Genomic DNA, 19689 nt, shown 5'->3' on the forward strand with positions numbered 1-19689 from the left:
TAATATAACAACAATCAAGATCATTGTTCTTGGCACATTTTAATTCCTTTTATTTTTAGGCACTATGCTGGTAATTTAAAAGAAACAACCTTTATTAACAGTGCATTAATATATACCTGTGATGTGAAATACAGCTAGAGCTACTGCTATAGCTGTTACACAAAATAATACAACAGCACTGCAGCACAGAAAGATATCAAAGTATTTAAGAAGAAGTGTTCAGAGCTTTTCTGCCTTGTTCCTATAAGATAAACTTTTACATAAACCCTATAGCCAGAAATTTGGGCAAGAATAACACCCGTAAGTGTTTGTGGAGCATAATGTTCCAGATTAAGTGGGATATCTGGGGTGCTTTCGGTGTTCCAGTTCAGTCATAAAGGTGTCTGGTGGAGTTGAGGTCAGAGATCTCGCTAGGACACTCGAATTCATGACTCCAGCCTTGGCTAACCATGTGTTCATGAAGTTTCTCATGTTAGAACATACATGGTGGACCTTTTAGTTCCAGTGAAGGTAAATCGTAAGCATACAGTACAAAGACATCCTTTACAACAGTGTGTTTTTAACTTGGTTACAAAAGTTAAGAAAAACCCAGATAATAGTGTGATGTCCAGATGGATATTGTTAAATATGAAAACAAGCATTTCAGCCCATGGAGAGAGAAAAGATGGAATATTTTTGTTTTATTCGGGTGGAAAGAACTAATGACAGAACCACACTTCTAAAAATGACTTTTAATTGGATGGATATTAGTTCAGGCAGACAGAATTGGTCACATTACACTTAATTCCAATTGAAATTGTATTACTGTATTTAAAAGCTTGTTTTTAAACCCAACACAGTGTTTTAAAATGTTATTTGTTCCCTGTTGAGGCTATCGGAATTGAAATAAAATAAGGCGCTAGTTTTGTTGTTGGTGATGGGAGGTGGATCCTTCCATTAGCCCTTCAGCTTCTTGAGCAGGTCAAGTGCTTCTTTGTGAGCCTGTTGGAAATAAATAAGGCATTATGGGGCATTCTGAAAAAAAGTGAATTATGTTTTCTCTTCCTGGTACATCCACAGCAATTTTCCAATTATTACTTGTTTACTTTTTTTTTTAACTGTTATACAGGACCAGTCAAATGTTTGGACACACCTAATTTCATGGTCGTTCCTGATCTTTATTTCTTACTACACTGTAAAACAATGCTGAACATCTAATTTGGACAGTTGATAATGAGATGTATCTGCTACTTCTGCTCTGTAAAGCTTCGTAACGGCTCTGATCTGAAGTGCTGTTTGTTAATTGGTGATGTCTGAGGCTGGTGACTCTAAATGAACTTCTCTGCAGCGCAGAATTTTGGTCTTGCTTTCTTTATGAGACAGTTTCATCATATCATGGTGCTTGATGGGGTTCGCAAATGCTACTTGAAAATACTGTTCCAGAACAGCTGACCTTCATGTCTTATAACAACTGACCATTATTGCTGTTTTTGCTAATTAATTAACTAAATGACATGTGTGTTAGTTCATAGTTTGGAAATCTTCAGTATTGTTCTGGAATGTAGAAAAATAAATCCAAACTCTTGACTAATGCTGTACATTTTGATTTAATGACTTCATTATTAAGTCAGTACACAAAAAAAAATCTTGCAGGAAAACGAAAGCAGTTTTTTGTCTTTATGCATGAAAAAAAGAAGCGAGTACAATAAAGTTCTTAGAAGTACTCTGACTGGTTCTGCAGGTTCTTCAGTAAAAAGTTTTTTTTTTTTTTGCACAAATTATACCCAAGATAATGTTTCAAGCAAAGAATCGTCACCCTAATTATGTAATTAGTTTAATTTATTTCTGTTTGCTGCTTTTTATAGTATTTTATTTTATGCAAAATCCTTTTTAATGTACATATAGTGGTTATTTGCATGTGCCTGAGGCTTTGCGAAGTGCTATAGAAATGACATTACACTAACACTTTGTAGTTTAAAACTTTTTATAACATACTATATCTTATAGCAGTTGTAAATAGCTGCCCCTCACCTGTTAATAACTAAACACACAGTAAAGGGAAGCCATAAAGTGCAAACTCCTGTGCTGTGTTGAAAAACTCTTATCACATGCTGAGCCTGGAGGCTTCTTTCATAAATGTTAAATGTAGAAACTGCCTTATAATCATAAACTTCCCATCTATTAATTACAAATGTCCGATACGTGCTCATGTCCCTGTGAATAAGATGTTCTTATATAAAGAATATCATTACTACTGTTGAAGAAAATGTATCATATCTTTAAACCGGCAAGACTTTTGAAGAATTTAACATCACTGTGGTACTGTACGTCAAAAAGTGTACTCTCATGGTGTTCTAACCTGTTTGTCTTCTTCTGTAATGGCGGCATAGTCTCGTGCTTTCTTAAGCCAAATAAGAGCTTTCTCCTTGTCATTGAGCATCATGTATGTCTTCCCAAGCATTAAGAGGTTCTGGCTATAGAAGTTTGGGTCCACTGAAAATAAAAAGGAAAAGGAAAAACAAAATAAAACAACAACAAAAAAAAACACTTTAACCCTAGAGATCATTGTTGTTAGACTGTAGGGTAAATGTCCAGGTTTCAGCACTGTACCTTTCTCAGCTTTCAGAAAAAAGTCCAAGGCCTAACAATTAAAAAAATAAATCTATGATTAGAATTCATGTAACAGTGGCTTGCAGAAGTACAGTACAGTATCTCCTCAGTTACAAATGTGTGGTGTTGAGTAGGGCTGCAACAACGAATCGATTGATTACTAAAAGCATTGGCAACACATTTTATAATCGATTCGATGTGTCGCGTGACTCAGAGACATTTGATTATTAAAAAAAAACAAAAAAAAACTTTAGTTGATGTTAGCAGAGTTCGGCGTCTCAGACAGGGCGGAGCAAAAATGTAAAAAAAAAAAAATTACCAGCGGAGGTAGAGGAAATATACATGGCGAAGGCAGAGAAATACATAATCAGGTAATAGTGTTCCCTGCTGGGTGCTAGTGCGCGTCTCTTACTGGTATAATCAACATCGTGCACGCGCATACTGTTTGCTATAAGGCCTTGTTCACACGGGCGTTAAAATCCAGCATTTTTCTGGCGTTCGTAGCGTCCGGTGAGCGCGCATCAAGCGCAGAGTGTTTTCTACACATAGGAGTCAATGAGAGTGTTCACACGGGCTTTGGTGACGTGCATTTGTCCGGCTGCGCGTTTATACGGCATTAAAAAAACGTTGCATGCACCTCCTACTTTCACCTTCACGGACACACACTCTTTCTCTCTGCTCTACACATAAACACTGCTCTGTCGCGATTCTTTTCAAAGGTAAAGTGCAGGTTAATTTGTTTTATTTTTATTTTACAGCAGTGATTCCGTTAGTGTGTTTTTAAAAAATTTATTTGGTTTACGAGTGTTTTGGAATACGAGCCGCTTCCAGAACAAATTATGCTCATAATCCAAGGTTCCACTATATAAATTTGGCAGATGTATAACATATAGGTCTGTTTTTTGTTAGTCCATTTTATTTTTATTTATTATTATTACAGCAGCTCAAGGAGCAACATGTTTGTGCACTTCCTAAAAATTGTAGTTCTGTTTTTGAATTAAAGGGTTGGAAATTAATGCTTTTCTTGTGTTCAGCTTTTTAAAAATCCGATTAATCGGAAAAGTATTAGTCGATTATTAAAATAGTCGTTAGTTGCAGCCCTAGTGTTAAGCCACTGGAACAGAAATAGACTTGAATGGGATTGTCTGAAGTTTTGACATTTCATTAAACTGAAGTGGCTTTAAGAAAGAGTTATGAGTCATATGAAATCCAGTTTGGAGTTCGTCATGTATACTGTAATGAATCTCCAACATGTTAAAGAAAAATGTTTTCACCTTGGCTTAAATTGGCCCAAAACTGACCTTTTCACCCTTCAAACATGTAGCAGAAACCCAACACAACTCATCACTTAGAGAACACTGTGAACCTTATTTTGAGTTGTGTTTCAGCAGCATGGACTGGGAAATTAGTCAGAATACATAAAACATACAGTAATGCTGTAACCGTATGTGCTTTCGTACAAGACGTTAGATTTTGTGCATGTTGTGATCTGAGTGATTGCCGCCCACTTTAATTAGTTGTGGTGGATTTTCTCCATGTACTGTATTTGGTTAAGTCTAATTAAATAAACAGGCAGCATATCAATGAGGACGATGAGCAAAAAATCCAAATATAATTTCAGATTTGTACAAGTTTAAATAGTCGTAATTCATAATTATTAAATTCATAACATATTTCTTTTCTGACCTCAGTGTGTTCAACAGATAAGGTCAGAAAATTGGAGGTCCATATTTGTGTTTTGTTAGTAACAACTGTTAGGGAGCAAACTCGGGTGCATCATATATACAGTAGTTTCTTTCTCAAACAGTTCTCTGTACAGTCAGTGTTTTACAAGGTCACACCCGGACTTTTGATTGTTTAATTTAATTTTATTTATATAGCGCTTTTAACAATGGTCATTGTCTCAAAGCAGCTTCACGAGATGAATTTATGGAAGTGTGTATGAGTGGGAAAATATGTGTTTAGATAATAATGAAGATTGTGAAATTGTCCCTGATGAGCATGCCGAGGGCGAGAGGAACCAGACTCAACGGGGAACTGTTTGAGGGAACCCATCCTCATTTGAGTGAAAACGGATTGTGCAGAATAACAGAACACACTTTATTTCTCTACACATGACTTGGGGTTCGTGTGGAATTTTATTGCACACTCAGAAGCGTATCTTTAAAAATGTACAGCGCCATCTGTTGAATTTAGAAATTAACTAATGATTTTTTTTTTTTGCAAAAATGATTTTTTTTAATGATATAAGGGCATTTTCTATTTGAATTTCAAAATAGCATATAAGTAGCATGTAAATGTCCAGGGGTAGCTCAGTGGTTAAGGCATTGGACTACGGTTTGGAAAATCCCAGGTTCAAACCCCACAACCACCAAGTTGCCACTGTTGGGCCCTTGAGCAAGGCCCTTAACCCTGCTCAGATGTGTAATGAGATAAAAATTTAAGTCGCTCTAGATAAGAGCGTCTGCCAAATGCCTAAATGTAAATGAAATATCTTTTCTTCTTGTGGGTCGATTGCAATAAAACAAAGCCTATATGTTACCTTAAGCTTGGGCAAATACGCCTGTGAAAAATCTATTAAAATGAATAGAAGATATAATCCTCTGCTACACTAATGCACACTTGATGCCATTAAGGTACAAAGTTTTATCGGACTGCCTGCCTCAAATCTGAAACCCTGACCTCCCAGGAACTCCTTTAACAGCCTATGTGGAAATGGCTTGAAGCGAGGTCAGGACTGTACAGGGAATGCAGCAATAACTCACAGCCGGCTTCCTGTAACATGCAAGTCGTATCGGTGAATGACTGTGTGTACAGTTCTCAATGCGTCTCTTCCACAAGTTGGCGAGAAGTTACCTGTCGACTTTTAAGAGTCTCAATACCGTGAGTGATGAGCTTCAAGTCTTCTGCATTATCACAAGTCCTGGTTTGACTTGAACACCCATTGTATAAATAAATTAATATGGCTCTTATTATAAAAAGTAATTTTAAAAGTAGCAATTTTTTATACATTTGTTATGTTTTGTCACAACAGGTAGCTTTTTTTTATACTGCCACTCATAAAATATTTATATAGTCTAGAACAAATTTCTGCTTAGCATTTTACCTCTTCATATGTAGCAGTCGGCGGCGACGCGAATAGAACAGCTGCGACTTTGCGCTGGTACCAGGGCAATTCAGCAAACGCAAAACACCTAAGAAAGGAAGAACCCATCTAACTCGAGATCATCCGTGTTCATTTACAAGTCTGAATAAAGGTTTAAACGCGGGTTCTTTACCCAGCAGTAGTTATGCACTTACCAATAACCCAGGATATACATAGAAGTGGCGTCTTTTGGATTCAGCTCAATAGCCTTCTGTAGAAATACACACACACACACGTTTCTGATGAAATGTGGCATTTAATTTTGGTATGGTTTGGGCAAACCCCATAATTATTGGCATCCTTCATGATGATAAATCAACCTAAGTAATTCTTTCACTTAAAGTCTCAACATGGAGGGATAGAAAAGTTTTAGTTTAATTTAATGCAATCAATCAATCTGTTCAATCTGTTCCAAGTAGTACATTTTATTCATTTTCAAAACATTGGTTTTAGGGTTGAAGAGCATGATGGACGCTGAAAATTTCATACAGGTGGACGTCCTGTTTCGTACAAACTGCAGGTTTTCAGAACAGAGACGTAAATCCTGAGATGGTGGTTACAAAACTCGAGGGATTTTGATTTGCAAGCCTTTTTTTTTGGCTCATGTGAACGTACTGTACATTTGCATGTTGAAAGATTTTTCTAAAGATTGGTTGTAACCTCCCGGCAGACCCAAGCAGGTTTTTAACTCAAATATTAAAATGAACTGCATATCTACTCAGTTTGTGTGTGTGTTCGTATGAGGAACCATCAATGGTTTTGCTTTAACAATAGTTATCATCTTATGACTACAGTATGTTCAAAGCATGATCAGCTTACCTCCAAATGTTCCCTAATGATTAAGGAATTTCCTAATTTAAATTTGACCCCTTCATATTCTCCGATATCACTTAAGCAAACAGCATACCACTTGAAAAAGAAAAAGAAAAAGCACGTTAAAAAAGCTTAGCTGATCTCATTTAAGAAAAACTTGTGGAACACTTAAGCACCATGCAGTACTTTGTGTGCGGCAAAGCAGGCTTCGTTTTTCTCCAGAGCTTTTTTGGCGTAGTGGAATGCCTCGTAGGTGAGTTTTTTCTTCTGGTCAGCGGCGGTGTTGGGCAGCAAAGCGAGGTCGCGTGAAACTCGAGCCAATCTCCACAGAAACTCCGCATCATCACTAACAACACGAAGGAGCAAGAACACAAAACATAAGAGTTATAAAACAGAGTTTCCCACAGCACGGTGGACAAAAGACTTGACGACATATGCCACAAAAAGGCCGATTTCATTAATTAGTTTGAGGACATCCGGCTGAAGGGTTCTGCTAATTACAATCGGCCGGCTTACTTAATACGTGGCAGGATCTTTGTTTCTTAAAGCTGGGGTGACGACCTCTGCTTCTCGAGTGCAAGTGCATTCCAGGGCTCCAGACCAACATAATTTTAAAAACTAAAACCTAAAAACCCATATAACCTATGAATAATGGTCTGTTGAGTTACAAGAGGTAACCAAGCAAGTTTCAAAAGACACTGAAAGCCGCCTTTTTTTTCTTTTTCTTTGTGCAACTTTTTATCACTGCCAGTTTGGAGGTTACTTAAGGACATTGACTGCAAGTAACACTCCTCTTCGTTTTTTTTGGCCTGAAGGTAAAAGGTAACAGAGTTTGTTACTGTATTTACTGCAAATACGGTGCATCCAGAATGTATTCGCAGCGCTTCACTTTTTCCACATTTTGCCACGTTACAGCCTTATTTACGGTAAGTACAGTAACAAACTGTTACCTTTTAACTTCTGGCCAAAACAAAACAAAAAAGTGCTACTTGCAGTCAATGTCCTTAAGTACCCTCCACTGTACATATTTAACACATTTGTATTTTACTTGAATAGTTTAATCAGTAAACATTTTCACTCGGGACTTTTCATACTGACGCAATTAATTCTGTACTTTTACTTAATTACAGTAGATGTGTATAATTAGAACTTCCACTTAAGTTATATTTTACTCTATATGTACTCGAGTAAAGTATTTGTTGCCCGCCTCTATTTCTGGCATCGCACACTTCCTGGTACTACAGTTATGTCATAGAGAGAGAGAATAATACGAAGACATGCAGCGTACCTGTCCTTATACTGCTCCAGGAGCTGATAAAGTTTCTCTACTTCTCCACAGCCGTATAAGTAGTCTGCTTGTTCTACAACTTGCTCAGCTGAACAAAAGGAAAAACAGTTAATTAAAAAGCGCTTTATATTCTTTATTTTTTGTACTTTATGACCTGCACACAAAATCTAGGCTTAGGTATTTAGTTTTTTAAAGCAGTACCTTTGTCAAGTGCAAACACAACGGTTGCACAAGACGCTGTGCGGAGTGCTTCATATCCCAGATAAGATAGTGGAGGTAACGTGATGAATAAAGCAGCACTCCGAACCTAATGTTGGGTTATAAAACATGTCAGACAAGCAGAGAACAAGGTCCAAAATCATTCTTCTTAGCATAAATTTATTCATGTGTTATATTTTTAACCCACGATTATCAACCATCTTCGTAGGACTATAAAGGACTTGGGGTCGGGCATATGTGCCTTAGGGAATAAAACTAATTATTTGGGTAAACGCATCGATTTCATTTATTTGGAGGGTTCTGCGTCTAAGGATCTTGTTAAGGCTACGGTATTTTTGTTTGTTCCCCAAAAACAAAAGGTCAATAAATTGTAAATATCTGAATAACGTTAGATTCTGAAATGTGGTCAAGGTCACAACAATGTTTAAAATATTTAAATCAATAGATCCTTTCGTCTCTGCAAACAGTTGTTTCTAACACTAGGGAAGGGAAGGAACTCCAACCCAAATTACTAGTTTTTTGCCATCAGCGATTTGAGTTACAGCCTCCATTTAAAAGTATCAGAACTGCAGGTCAATAATTCTTGTTTTTGGTGTTAAACAACTTAAAACATGGCACCTTTAGTAGTGGACAATCTACTTTTCGGGTGAACAAAAGTATTGGAACAGACAGGCCAAAAGTAAATCACCCAAAAATCTTAAAAAAAAAAAAAAAAAAAAAAAAACAGAATTGGCTTATCTTTTTCATTACTTTCTAAGAATTCCCTATATAATACAAATTAGTATGCTTTAGGTTCTACTTGTTCTACAAAATAAAACTTTAAGCATTTAGTATATATATCAGATGTAAATCATTTGCGCTATTGCAGTGTGAATAGATCCTTAAATGCAAAATTTAGCAGGTTAAGAGGTTTAAAGCCTAAAGCGTTGCCTAATGTTTAACATAAATCAAACATTTAAATTTTTACGTCCATAAATTCTTACTGATTTTTTTTTAAACACTTATACAGAAATGTGAAATTCATCAAGAATGCATTCTAAATGTGATCTGAATTCATAATATTGAGAAAGTATACAATTCAACAGATGAAGCTGAGAGTAACGCATTCATCTAAAGATAGTATTTGGGTTAAATAAACTTTTTTTTTACCGTTAGACATTAAGCACACTAAGATCCAGAAATTAACCATTTGCTAAAAAATAATCAGTTAGAACATCCTGAACCTTTATATAGAACGCAGAACACTTGGTTAAAAAACAAGTGAAAAATAAAAGAGAGCAAAGATTAAAAAAAAAAATGATACAGTAAATCCCGATTTATGAACAAGTTCAGTTCGACGATTAATTTGTACGTTTTATACACCTGTGACACAAATATACAATGTAAAGCATAAAATAAAAAAAAAAACAGGTTTGGTGTTTTGGTTCTGCATTATAGGCTCGTTAGACTGCACCTCCAAATCACGACCTCAATTAAAGGGAGCCTGGGAAGACATTGCAGAGGCGTAATGGACAGTGAACTTGTCTCGTTGAGGATTTTCCAAATTTAGGATTATTTCAACATCTATTTTCTATCATTGCGCGTCCTGATTTATTCACTGAAACCGACGAGGCAGATTAATTTCTCCCACACACACATACCGGGATTTGGACATTTTATACATTCAGTTACACATTGAAAATATTCTATATTGTAAATATTGGAATCTGGTGCACTGGCGTGTCTATTTTTTTGTACAACACATGTAAGCTACTTTGTGATCAGTCGGATTTAAAATTAAGCAGTTAAGATGCGATTAAACTGTAGACTTTCAGCTTTAATTTTAATCAGCAAACTGTTTGGGAAGTATTATGTTTTTAAAAAGTACTTTCATTTTTACAGGCTTAAAAAAATAAGTGTAAAAACTAACTGGCTCGTTGTGTTCATGTCTTTTCATGACTAATTAATGAGAAAAAAAAAAGTACTGTACAAAGTTGTTACAAGTGTTGAATTAGTATTTGCTTGGTGAAACCTTAATATGCAGTCCAAAGATGTATTGATGGAAGAAAAGGAGACCATCATTATGCTTTAAAAATAATAAAATAAAAATAAAAAATAAATAAATAAATAAACTGACCTATCAGAGAAATCAAGATGCAAACCACCGATAATGCTAAAGAGCAGAAAGAACAGAAAGGCCAGAGATTAGATGACATAGATTCGGTGAGATAGATTAGATTAGACGGATAAAATGAAGACTTGTACAAGATGATTGGAAGAGCAGGATATGGAAAATCATATCAGCAGCATACCACATCATTTGTCAAAAGTGGTGGATGCAGGGTTATGGCATAGGCATTTATGGCTGCCAAGGAAACCGGTGATGTGAGCTGAAAGACTGGTAGTGTTATTTACTGTAGCAGGTTTAAAAAATAAATGTTAAATGCCAGCAAACAGAGAAAGCAAGAGAAAAGAAAACCCACAAAAGTCTAAATTTGTGGCACATATTTTACTTGCAAATCTTAAACATATCTTTACATTTATGCAACGGCCTAGTTATTATTATTTATAGATTATCAGAAACTTCAGAAGTTAGGGTAATGTACTGTATGGAGTAATGCAACAGGTTGAAGATACTTATCATACAAATCTATTTACCCTGAAGCCTTTAGTAACTAGTTTAAGTCTTAATGACGACGTTTAAAAATGTCAGAGCAACCTTTATGCAAAAACAACTTTATTTATTCATCCTTATCCTGTGTACAGGGTCGCGGAGGCCTGGGGTCTTTCCCAGAGCACAAAGACAGGGTACACCCTAGACAGGGTGCAGATCCATTCCAGGGTGCACACGCGCACACACACACACACACACACACAGCACTAATTAGCTTACTCTGCATATCTTTGGACTGTGGGAGGAAACCGGAGTACCCAGAGGAGACATGCAAACTCCGTAAATCAAACCCTCGTTGACCCTGGAGGTGTGAGGGCACAGTGTTAATCACTACACCACCGTACCTTAAAGAAAAACTACTAAATTTATTTACATTTATGCTAATCTGACAATTTGCTGTTGGACTTTCAGCTGCTGCCTCATCGAGGGGTCGCCACAGCGGATCATATGACCTGAGCACAGGTTTTTTATGCCAGATGCCCTTCCTGACGCAATTCTCACATTTTATCCAGGCTTGGGACTGGCACTGACAATGTATAATGAAATGTGAGCTGTATAATTGGTAATTTAACCCTAACCCTAACCATACTACTACTATTATTACTACTACTACTACTACTACTAATATTAATAATAATAATAATATTAGTAGTAGTAGTAGTAGTAGTGGTAGTAGTAGTAGTATTGTTGACGTTTTGTTGTTGATAATAATAATAATAATAGTAACAACAACTACAAAACATAAACAATTCTACTACTATTTATAATAAACAATATCCTACTACTACTAATAATAAACAATATACTACTACTACTACTACTACTAATAATAATAATAATAATAATGATAATAATAATAAACAACTACTAACAATAATATTTATAATAATGGTAATAAACAATATTCTACTACTACCACTATTAATAATAATGATAATAATAATAATTAACAATACCCCACTACTACTACTACTACTACTAATAATAATAATAATAACAATATACTACTACTACTACTAACAATAATGATAATAATAAACAATATCCTCCTTCTACTACTAACAATAATATTAATTATAATGATAATAAACAATATCCTACTACGACCACTAATAATAATAGAATTATATATATATATATATATATATATATATATATATATATAAATAAAAGTGTGTTTATAAAATATTATTATTATTATTATTATTAACAACAAAATATTTTAGAAATATACTAATATACAGTGGTGTGAAAAACTATTTGCCCCCTTCCTGATTTCTTATTCTTTTGCATGTTTGTCACACTTAAATGTTTCTGCTCATCAAAAACCGTTAACTATTAGTCAAAGATAACATAATTGAACACAAAATGCAGTTTTTAAATGAAGATTATGTTATTAAGGGAGAAAAAAAACTCCAAATCTACATGGCCCTGTGTGAAAAAGTAATTGCCCCCCCTTGTTAAAAAATAACTTAACTGTGGTTTATCACAGTTAAAAGTTCAATTTCTGTAGTCACCCCCAGGCCTGATTACTGCCACACCTGTTTCAATCAAAAAATCACTTAAATAGGAGCTACCTGACACAGAGAAGTAGACCAAAAGCACCTCAAAAGCTAGACATTATGCCAAGATCCAAAGAAATTCAGAAAAAAATGAGAACAAAAGTAATTGAGATCTATCAGGCTGGTAAAGGTTATAAAGCCATTTCCAAAGCCTTGGGACTCCAGCGAACCACAGTGAGAGCCATCATCCACAAATGGCAAAAACATGGAACAGTGGTGAACCTTCCCAGGAGTGGCCAGCCGACCAAAATTACCCCAAGAGCGCAGAGACAACTCATCCGAGAGGCCACAAAAGACCCCAGGACAACAACTAAAGAACTGCAGGCCTCACTTGCCTCAATTAAGGTCAGTGTTCACGACTCCACCAAAAGAAAGAGACTGGGCAAAAACGGCCTGCATGGCAGATTTCCAAGGCGCAAACCACTTAAGCAAAAAGAACATTAAGGCTCGTCTCAATTTTGCTAAAAAACATCTCAATGATTGCCAAGACTTTTGGGAAAATACCTTGTGGACCGACGAGACAAAAGTTTAACTTTTTGGAAGGTGCGTGTCCCGTTACATCTGGCGTAAAAGTAACACAGCATTTCAGAAAAAGAACACCATACCAACAGTAAAATATGGGGGTGGTAGTGTGATGGTCTGGGGTTGTTTTGCTGCTTCAGGACCTGGATGGCTTGCTGTGATAGATGGAACCATGAATTCTACTGTCTACCAAAAAATCCTGAAGGAGAATGTCCGGCCATCTGTTCGTCAACTCAAGCTGAAGCGATCTTGGGTGCTGCAGCAGGACAATGACCCAAAACACACCAGCAAATCCACCTCTGAATGGCTGAAGAAAAACAAAATGAAGACTTTGGAGTGGCCCAGTCAAAGTCCTGACCTGAATCCTATTGAGATGTTGTGGCATGACCTTAAAAAGGCGGTTCATGCTAGAAAACCCTCAAATAAAGCTGAATTACAACAATTCTGCAAAGATGAGTGGGCCAAAATTCCTCCAGAGCGCTGTAAAAGACTCGTTGCAAGTTATCGCAAACACTTGATTGCAGTTATTGCTGCTAAGGGTGGCCCAATCAGTTATTAGGTTCAGGGGGCAATTACTTTTTCACACAGGGCCATGTAAGTTTGGATTTTTTTTTCTCCCTAAATAATAAAAACCATCATTTAAAAACTGCATTTTGTTTTTACTTGTGTTATCTTTGACTAACAGTTAAATGTGTTTGATGATCAGAAACCTTTTGTGTGACAAACATGCAAAAGAATAAGAAATCAGGAAGGGGGCAAATAGTTTTTCACACCACTGTATACCAGTACTACTACTACTAATAATAATAATAAGAAGAAGAAAAGAAAGTAATTTTAAATATTATATTTTATATTATAAAGTATTTTTTAAAATTACATTTATTTGCTTGAAAAGATACAGTAGGTTTTGTCTAATATCAAGAACATTTTTTTTGTAACTACATATACTCAGCAAAAAAAAAGAAACATCCTCTGACTTTCAACTGTTTTTTCTTTCAGTAAACTTAATGTGTAAATATTACTACTACTAACAATAATATTAATATTAATTATAATTATAATAAACAATATCCTACTACTACTACTAATATTATTATTATTATTATTATTATTAATTTTTATTAACAACAACTAAATATTTTATAAATATACTAAAATATACCAGTCCTACCACTAATAATAATAATAATAAAAAGAAGAAGGAAGGTGTAAAGAAGTGTAAACTGATCTGGAAAAGTTTTGTCATGTAATAGATGAAGTTGAAGATAAAGTATGAAAGTAAACACAATAATTAAACCTCTAGACTGGAGGCTGAAGTGTTGGAGAGTTGTCAGGATGTTTATGTTCTCACTGCTGTGTGTGTGTGTGTGTGTGTGCGCGCGCTGGCACTCTTACTGAGACTGGGCTCCTCCGCACAGTGCCGCAGTGTCTCCGTAGCTTTACTCCGCTCACCAGCCGCCCGACTGCCCTCAGCGCCATGTGTCACTGCGACAAGCCGGCAAAGTCACCCTGAACCACCTGAACCACCTGAACCACCAGCACCCCCCGCACTGACGAGTGAGTGCACGGCAACCCCGGTCATTGATCCTTAAAACCGCCTTCCACAGTGTGTGAACCCAGCCACGGTGCACAGACGACTTCCGCTATTGGGGCGGAGACAAAAATGCATAATAAAAGTCCTGATAAAGGCGCACACTGTATTATTATTTTATTTATTCTTAAATTAAACTAATAATAATAATAATAATAATAATAAACATCTTGGAGGAAGCCTAACTAATTAAATTATGACATGGTGTAATGGTGAGAAACTAGAGTTGATTATTATTATTATTATTATTATTATTATTATTAAATAACAAAAAATACAAATACGTAAAGTATAAAAGTACAAGATTCAGGTATAAATACACAAATAAATAATACCAATAACCAGAGTAAACCATCAAATAAAAATACAAATAAATAACTATAAAAGTTAGAAATTTAAATAAATAAATAAACAAACAAACAAATAAATAAATAAATCTTTCCTGCTATTGTCTCGACATTGACTCTATTTAGTCAATGGAACACTGTGATTATTTTATTTAATTTTTTTTTGTCAGAAACCAGCGTTGCAGAGATGAAAGCCTATTTCATGGCGACAGTACGAGTTGACAGGTCAAGAAAAAACTAGCCAAAAAATTCCCTCATACAGTATTGTACAGTGGGTTACCAATCCCTGTTTGGAGCTACAGTACCTCCCATTTGTAACATTTTTGTAAAAAAAAAAAAAAAAAAATCAACCTTTTCATTTTTTTATTGCATTACAGGATTTTTGTCAGCATTGTCAGACATTAAAAGATGTTTTTAATTTTTTAAATTACATTTATTTGTTTAAAAAGATACAGTAGGTTTTGTCTAATATCAAGAGCATTTTTTTGTAACTACATATACTCAGCAAAAAAAGAAACATCCTCTGACTTTCAACTGTTTTTACTTTCAGTAAACTTAATGTGTAAATATTTGTATGAACACTAAAAGAGTCAACACCATAAGACATAAACTAAAAATGTTTCACAATGTGTCCCTGAATGAAGGTACCAAAAGTACCAGTCAGTATCTGGTGTGGCCACCAGCTGCTTGAAGTACTGCAGTGCATCTCCTCCTCATGGACTGCCTATTGCGGACATTCTGAGCACTGATGGAGGGATTGTGTGTTCCTGGTGTGACTCGGCCAGTTGTTGTGGCCATCCTGTACCTGTCACGCAGGTGTGATATTCCGATCCTGTGCAGGTGTTGTTACACGTGGTCTTCCACTGCGAGGATGATCAGCTGTCCTTCCTGTCTCCTTGTAGCGCCGTCTTAGGCGTCTCACGGTGTGGACATGGCAATTTATTGCCCTAGCCACATCAGCAGTCCTCATGCCTCCCTGCAGCATGCCTAATGCACAGTCGGTAGACAAGTCTCTTTAGTGTTCTGTGTTTTTAAAACTGTGACCTTAAATGCCTACTTTCTGTAAGCTGTTAAGGTCTTAAAAATCATTCCACAGGTGCATGTTAATGAATTGATTATGGTTAATTAAACATGCATGGAAAACATTATTTAAACCCTTTACAATGAAGATCTGTAAAGTTATTTGGATTTTTACACCATTACTGTTGAAATACACAGTCCTGAAAAATGGACGTTTCTTTTTTTGCTGAGTATATATATATATTCTTATCTTTCATGTCTTTATTCAAAAAAGCCAATTGGAGTGAGGTGTTAGCATACCTGGAGTCTTGATAAGAAAATTACTTTGGAGGTGTGGACTAGATCTATATGGACTTAAACCACTCAAACCTTTTACATTTGCTCCACACACAAAAAAAATACGCTAATGTGAGCCATGCCTCCCTAAAAAGAGCTTTCAGAGCATCTATCGTTAAGAATTGTTGATTTGCATAAAGCTGGAAAGGGTTACAAAGTTAATTCAAAGACTTCAACAGACTACAGTCAACAGCAAATAAAGACACTTTGGGACTGTGACTACTCTAAAAGTGGGCGCCCAATCAAAATGACCAGAAGAGCACCACAGAGTGACAGCCTAAGATTTAAATGCATCGTTGGAAACTGGCTAACATCTGTGTTCATGAGTCTACAAGTATGTAAAACACTGAACAAGGAAAAAAAGGGGCTACTTACTAAAAAGAACATTGCAACGGTCCACCTACATGACCTACCAGAGATTGTAATGTGCAACGGTAACTCTGAATATCCTAACAGAACTAAACATCATGACTTAAAAAGTCATTTAAAGTTGTAGGGTCATATCAGAAAAAAAGGTCAAGGCAAGAATTATCAAGTATGAAGCAGAAAACTTTATGTAATCCACCATGCCTCCATAAGTCAAAGGTGCAGACTGCTTGTCAGTACCGTGTAGTATGAAAACTCCTGCAGGGGGCAGAGCTTTTTCTAACAAAGCCCCAAAGTTATGGAATGGGTTTCCAATTAATGTTTGGGACTTGGACACAGTTTGAGTGTTTAAGTCTAGCTTGAAAACTTTGAGTGGGTGTGGTTTAGGAGGAGACACAGAGAAAGTCCAGTGTTTGGACAGTGTCGGTTGTGAACTTTGTATTTGTGTACTGTTACATTCGATATGAACCCTGTTTTTTCAAAGCAATTTCTCAGATTTTCCACGTGAGTCCTTGATACACGGAAACAGCATGCTTTCTGAATTCTGACCCGTTTCCTAGAATAGATAACAAACATAGGGCACTGTGTAGGGCATAGTGTTGTTCGTACATGTTAACCCTTTTCTGTTACCGTATATTCACTTATGTAGTGCACATACTGTATGAAAGGGGGATTGCACTATTTGTATTTGGGGTTCTGACTATTTCGCAGCAGCGTGTATACATGTAAAATGAGTAATAGAAAACATATTAAGATGTCTGTCTGTTTGTCTGGTTGTTTGTGCAAACATCATGTAAAACCTACTAATATAATTTTAATGGGATTTTCACAGGTGTATTGACCGAGCTTGAGGTAACATATATGCTTTTTTCATCGCAATCAGCCCACAGGAAGAGAAAATATGCTACTTTGAAATTTAAATAGAAAATGTGCTTATATCATAAAAAATCGACCTTGGAAAAATCATAAGTTCATTCCAAAATTCAACAGATGGCGCTTTACATTTTTTAAAACACGATTATGAGGGTAAAATTCAATTCCACACGAACAAAGTCGTTGGTGCTTTAACAACAAACCAGTATTTATAGATACTGATATAGATATAGATATACACATAAAGAATGTAGCCAGTTTTGCAGTGATTACCTTCGAATAGAAACAGTACTTTAGTAAACTGATTCACATATACACACTTTTCAGTGTCCACTTGTCTTCTTATACATCACAGTCTGCTCTCTAAACGTTTGATAAGTTCTAAGAATTAGTTTATATTGTTCTGAAATTAATAAATCTTATTTATTATAACATTGGTAAATAAAGCAATTGGTTACACAGGTCTCAGAAGATTGTTTTGGTCTGCAAGCAGTGGCCATATCTGCATGATTCTGATACAGTTAGAGGTTTTTACACATTTTGGGGTAAAAATATTATCTATATGTTTGACTGACAACTTTGGTTTTATAAAAATGTGTACTGCAGTAGTAAAATCATTTAAGAGAGTTTCAGTGGGGTTTCGTTTAACCAGAAAGCCCTAAATCAGAGTTTTAAAATAGGTTTTCACAAAAAATAAAAAAGAGAAAACAATCCCAAGTTCTACCTCCAGAAATCTTTTAACAAGCAATCTGTTAACAAGAGGGTTTTAACTAGAAACCCTTTAAAACAAACCTACCTACCTACAGACACCCATAAATCTCTTAACCAGACATCCTTTTAACCAGAAACCCCTTTTTTTTACCTTTACGCAAAAATCTTTTAAATTGTTTTTTTTTATTATTCATAGCACTTTCACTAGAAATCCTGAAACCACATTTCTTAATCTAGAAATCCCTTAACAAAGGGTGTGCCAGTGGTCCTAAACCAGTAACTGATTAACCAAATATCCCTTAAACAGAGTGTAAATTTCTTATCTAGTGATATTCAACCAGAAATCTCTTAACAATGTCTTAAACTAGAAATCTCTTAACTAAAGTATTTTAGGGATATATCCTTTAATAAATCAATTTTGGAATATATAAGTTATGTAATTTTATTTTAAATATATAATTTTGGAATGAACTAATGATTCGAATAATTAAAGGTGTACAAGGAGCAGGTGAAGTGGGCTTGAAAAGAAGCCTGGGATTACAACAGTAAAACCATAGTGTACTTTAATTGAAATCATACTGTAATTGAATGCCCTGTGTGTTTCTTGTATGATCAGCAGGTGGCAGGCTACACCATTCGAAAGACTGAAGGCATCCAAAATAAACAAAATTTTGCTTTGGACAGTTGATATTAAGCTGCATCTGCTACTTATGATCTGTAAATCTTTCATAACGGCTCTATTTTGAGTTGCTGTTTGTTAATTGGTGATTTCTGAAGCTGGTAACTCCAAACGAACTTCTCCTCGGCAGAGCAGAGTTTCGGTCTTGTTTTCCTTGGTTGTTCTTTATGAAAGCAAGAACTCTTCCAGAACAGTTGGCCTTCATGTCTTAAAAAAACAACCGACTGTTTTTGTTGCTGTTTATATAATGTATATATAATGTAATGGGGTCAGGGGTAGCTCAGTGGTTAAGGCATTGGACTACGGTTCGGAAGATCCTAAATTCAAACCCCACAACCGCCAAGTTGCCACTGTTGGACCCTTGAGCAAGGCCCTTAACCCTCAACTGCTTAGATGTATAATGAGATAAAAATGTATGTTGCTCTGGATAAGAGCGTCTGCCAAATGCCTAAATGTATATTAACAAATACACTTTCCCTAGAAGGACCTCAAATCACATCATCAAGTTTACTAATGTTGAAACTACCACTTGTGGCCTCATTAGCAACTATGATGTGTCTGCATACAGAGTAGAAGCTCTTAATTTCTTACTGCGCACATGACGGAGGACTTTTCCTGGTCTCTAAAACCCTGAATAACCCCGCTTCCCGAATTGAGGCTAAGAAGATCCAGTCTCCTCCCTCCTATTCTCACCAATTTCTTTAATGATGGAGAAGATACTGACCTGCTATTTCACTGGAACAGCGTCATCTCTGACTGCAATACAAAGAATACAGCACTTTTATGTTGCTCTATGGTCCTGGAGAAATGACATTGTGTTCCAGTGTATTCTAGCTATAAAGAGGGATTGCAACTAAAACCTACTTGACTTGATTGGTAGTATATAATATAGTGAATGCAAACTGGGTTTCTCCAGCCTAACTTGTGTGTTTCTAGTATTAACTGAAATATTTTTCTTGTTTGTGGAGCAAACCT

The 19689-nt window shown here is 35.8% G+C and overlaps 1 protein-coding gene across 1 annotated transcript; it reads right to left on the reverse strand.

Annotated features, from left to right (window-relative positions):
* Nucleotides 1-71: 71 nt before the first annotated feature.
* Nucleotides 72-14406, reverse strand: rmdn1 (regulator of microtubule dynamics 1). The gene is made up of 10 exons (XM_053493629.1): nucleotides 14187-14406; nucleotides 8037-8142; nucleotides 7836-7923; nucleotides 6734-6893; nucleotides 6554-6643; nucleotides 5890-5945; nucleotides 5696-5783; nucleotides 2590-2620; nucleotides 2339-2472; nucleotides 72-981 (listed from the first exon to the last, which is right to left on the reverse strand). Exons 1-10 carry the CDS (start codon nucleotides 14268-14270, stop codon nucleotides 937-939), a joined length of 882 nt encoding a protein of 293 aa, XP_053349604.1. The 5' UTR covers nucleotides 14271-14406; the 3' UTR covers nucleotides 72-936.
* Nucleotides 14407-19689: the final 5283 nt, after the last annotated feature.

Source organism: Clarias gariepinus, chromosome 4 (genome assembly GCF_024256425.1).
Source record: "Clarias gariepinus isolate MV-2021 ecotype Netherlands chromosome 4, CGAR_prim_01v2, whole genome shotgun sequence".
Classification (NCBI taxonomy): domain Eukaryota; kingdom Metazoa; phylum Chordata; class Actinopteri; order Siluriformes; family Clariidae; genus Clarias; species Clarias gariepinus.

Bases quoted from the DNA above. Each gene is read 5' to 3' on its own strand.
- rmdn1 (XM_053493629.1), bottom strand. From the start codon at position 14,270: ATGGCGCTGAGGGCAGTCGGGCGGCTGGTGAGCGGAGTAAAGCTACGG. The intron at 7,924-8,036 runs GTACTGCTTTAA...CCTTTTGTTCAG, and splicing joins TGTGTTTGCACTTGACAAAG to CTGAGCAAGTTGTAGAACAA. The intron at 5,946-6,553 runs GTAAGCTGATCA...GTATTTCTACAG, and splicing joins TCATTAGGGAACATTTGGAG to AAGGCTATTGAGCTGAATCC.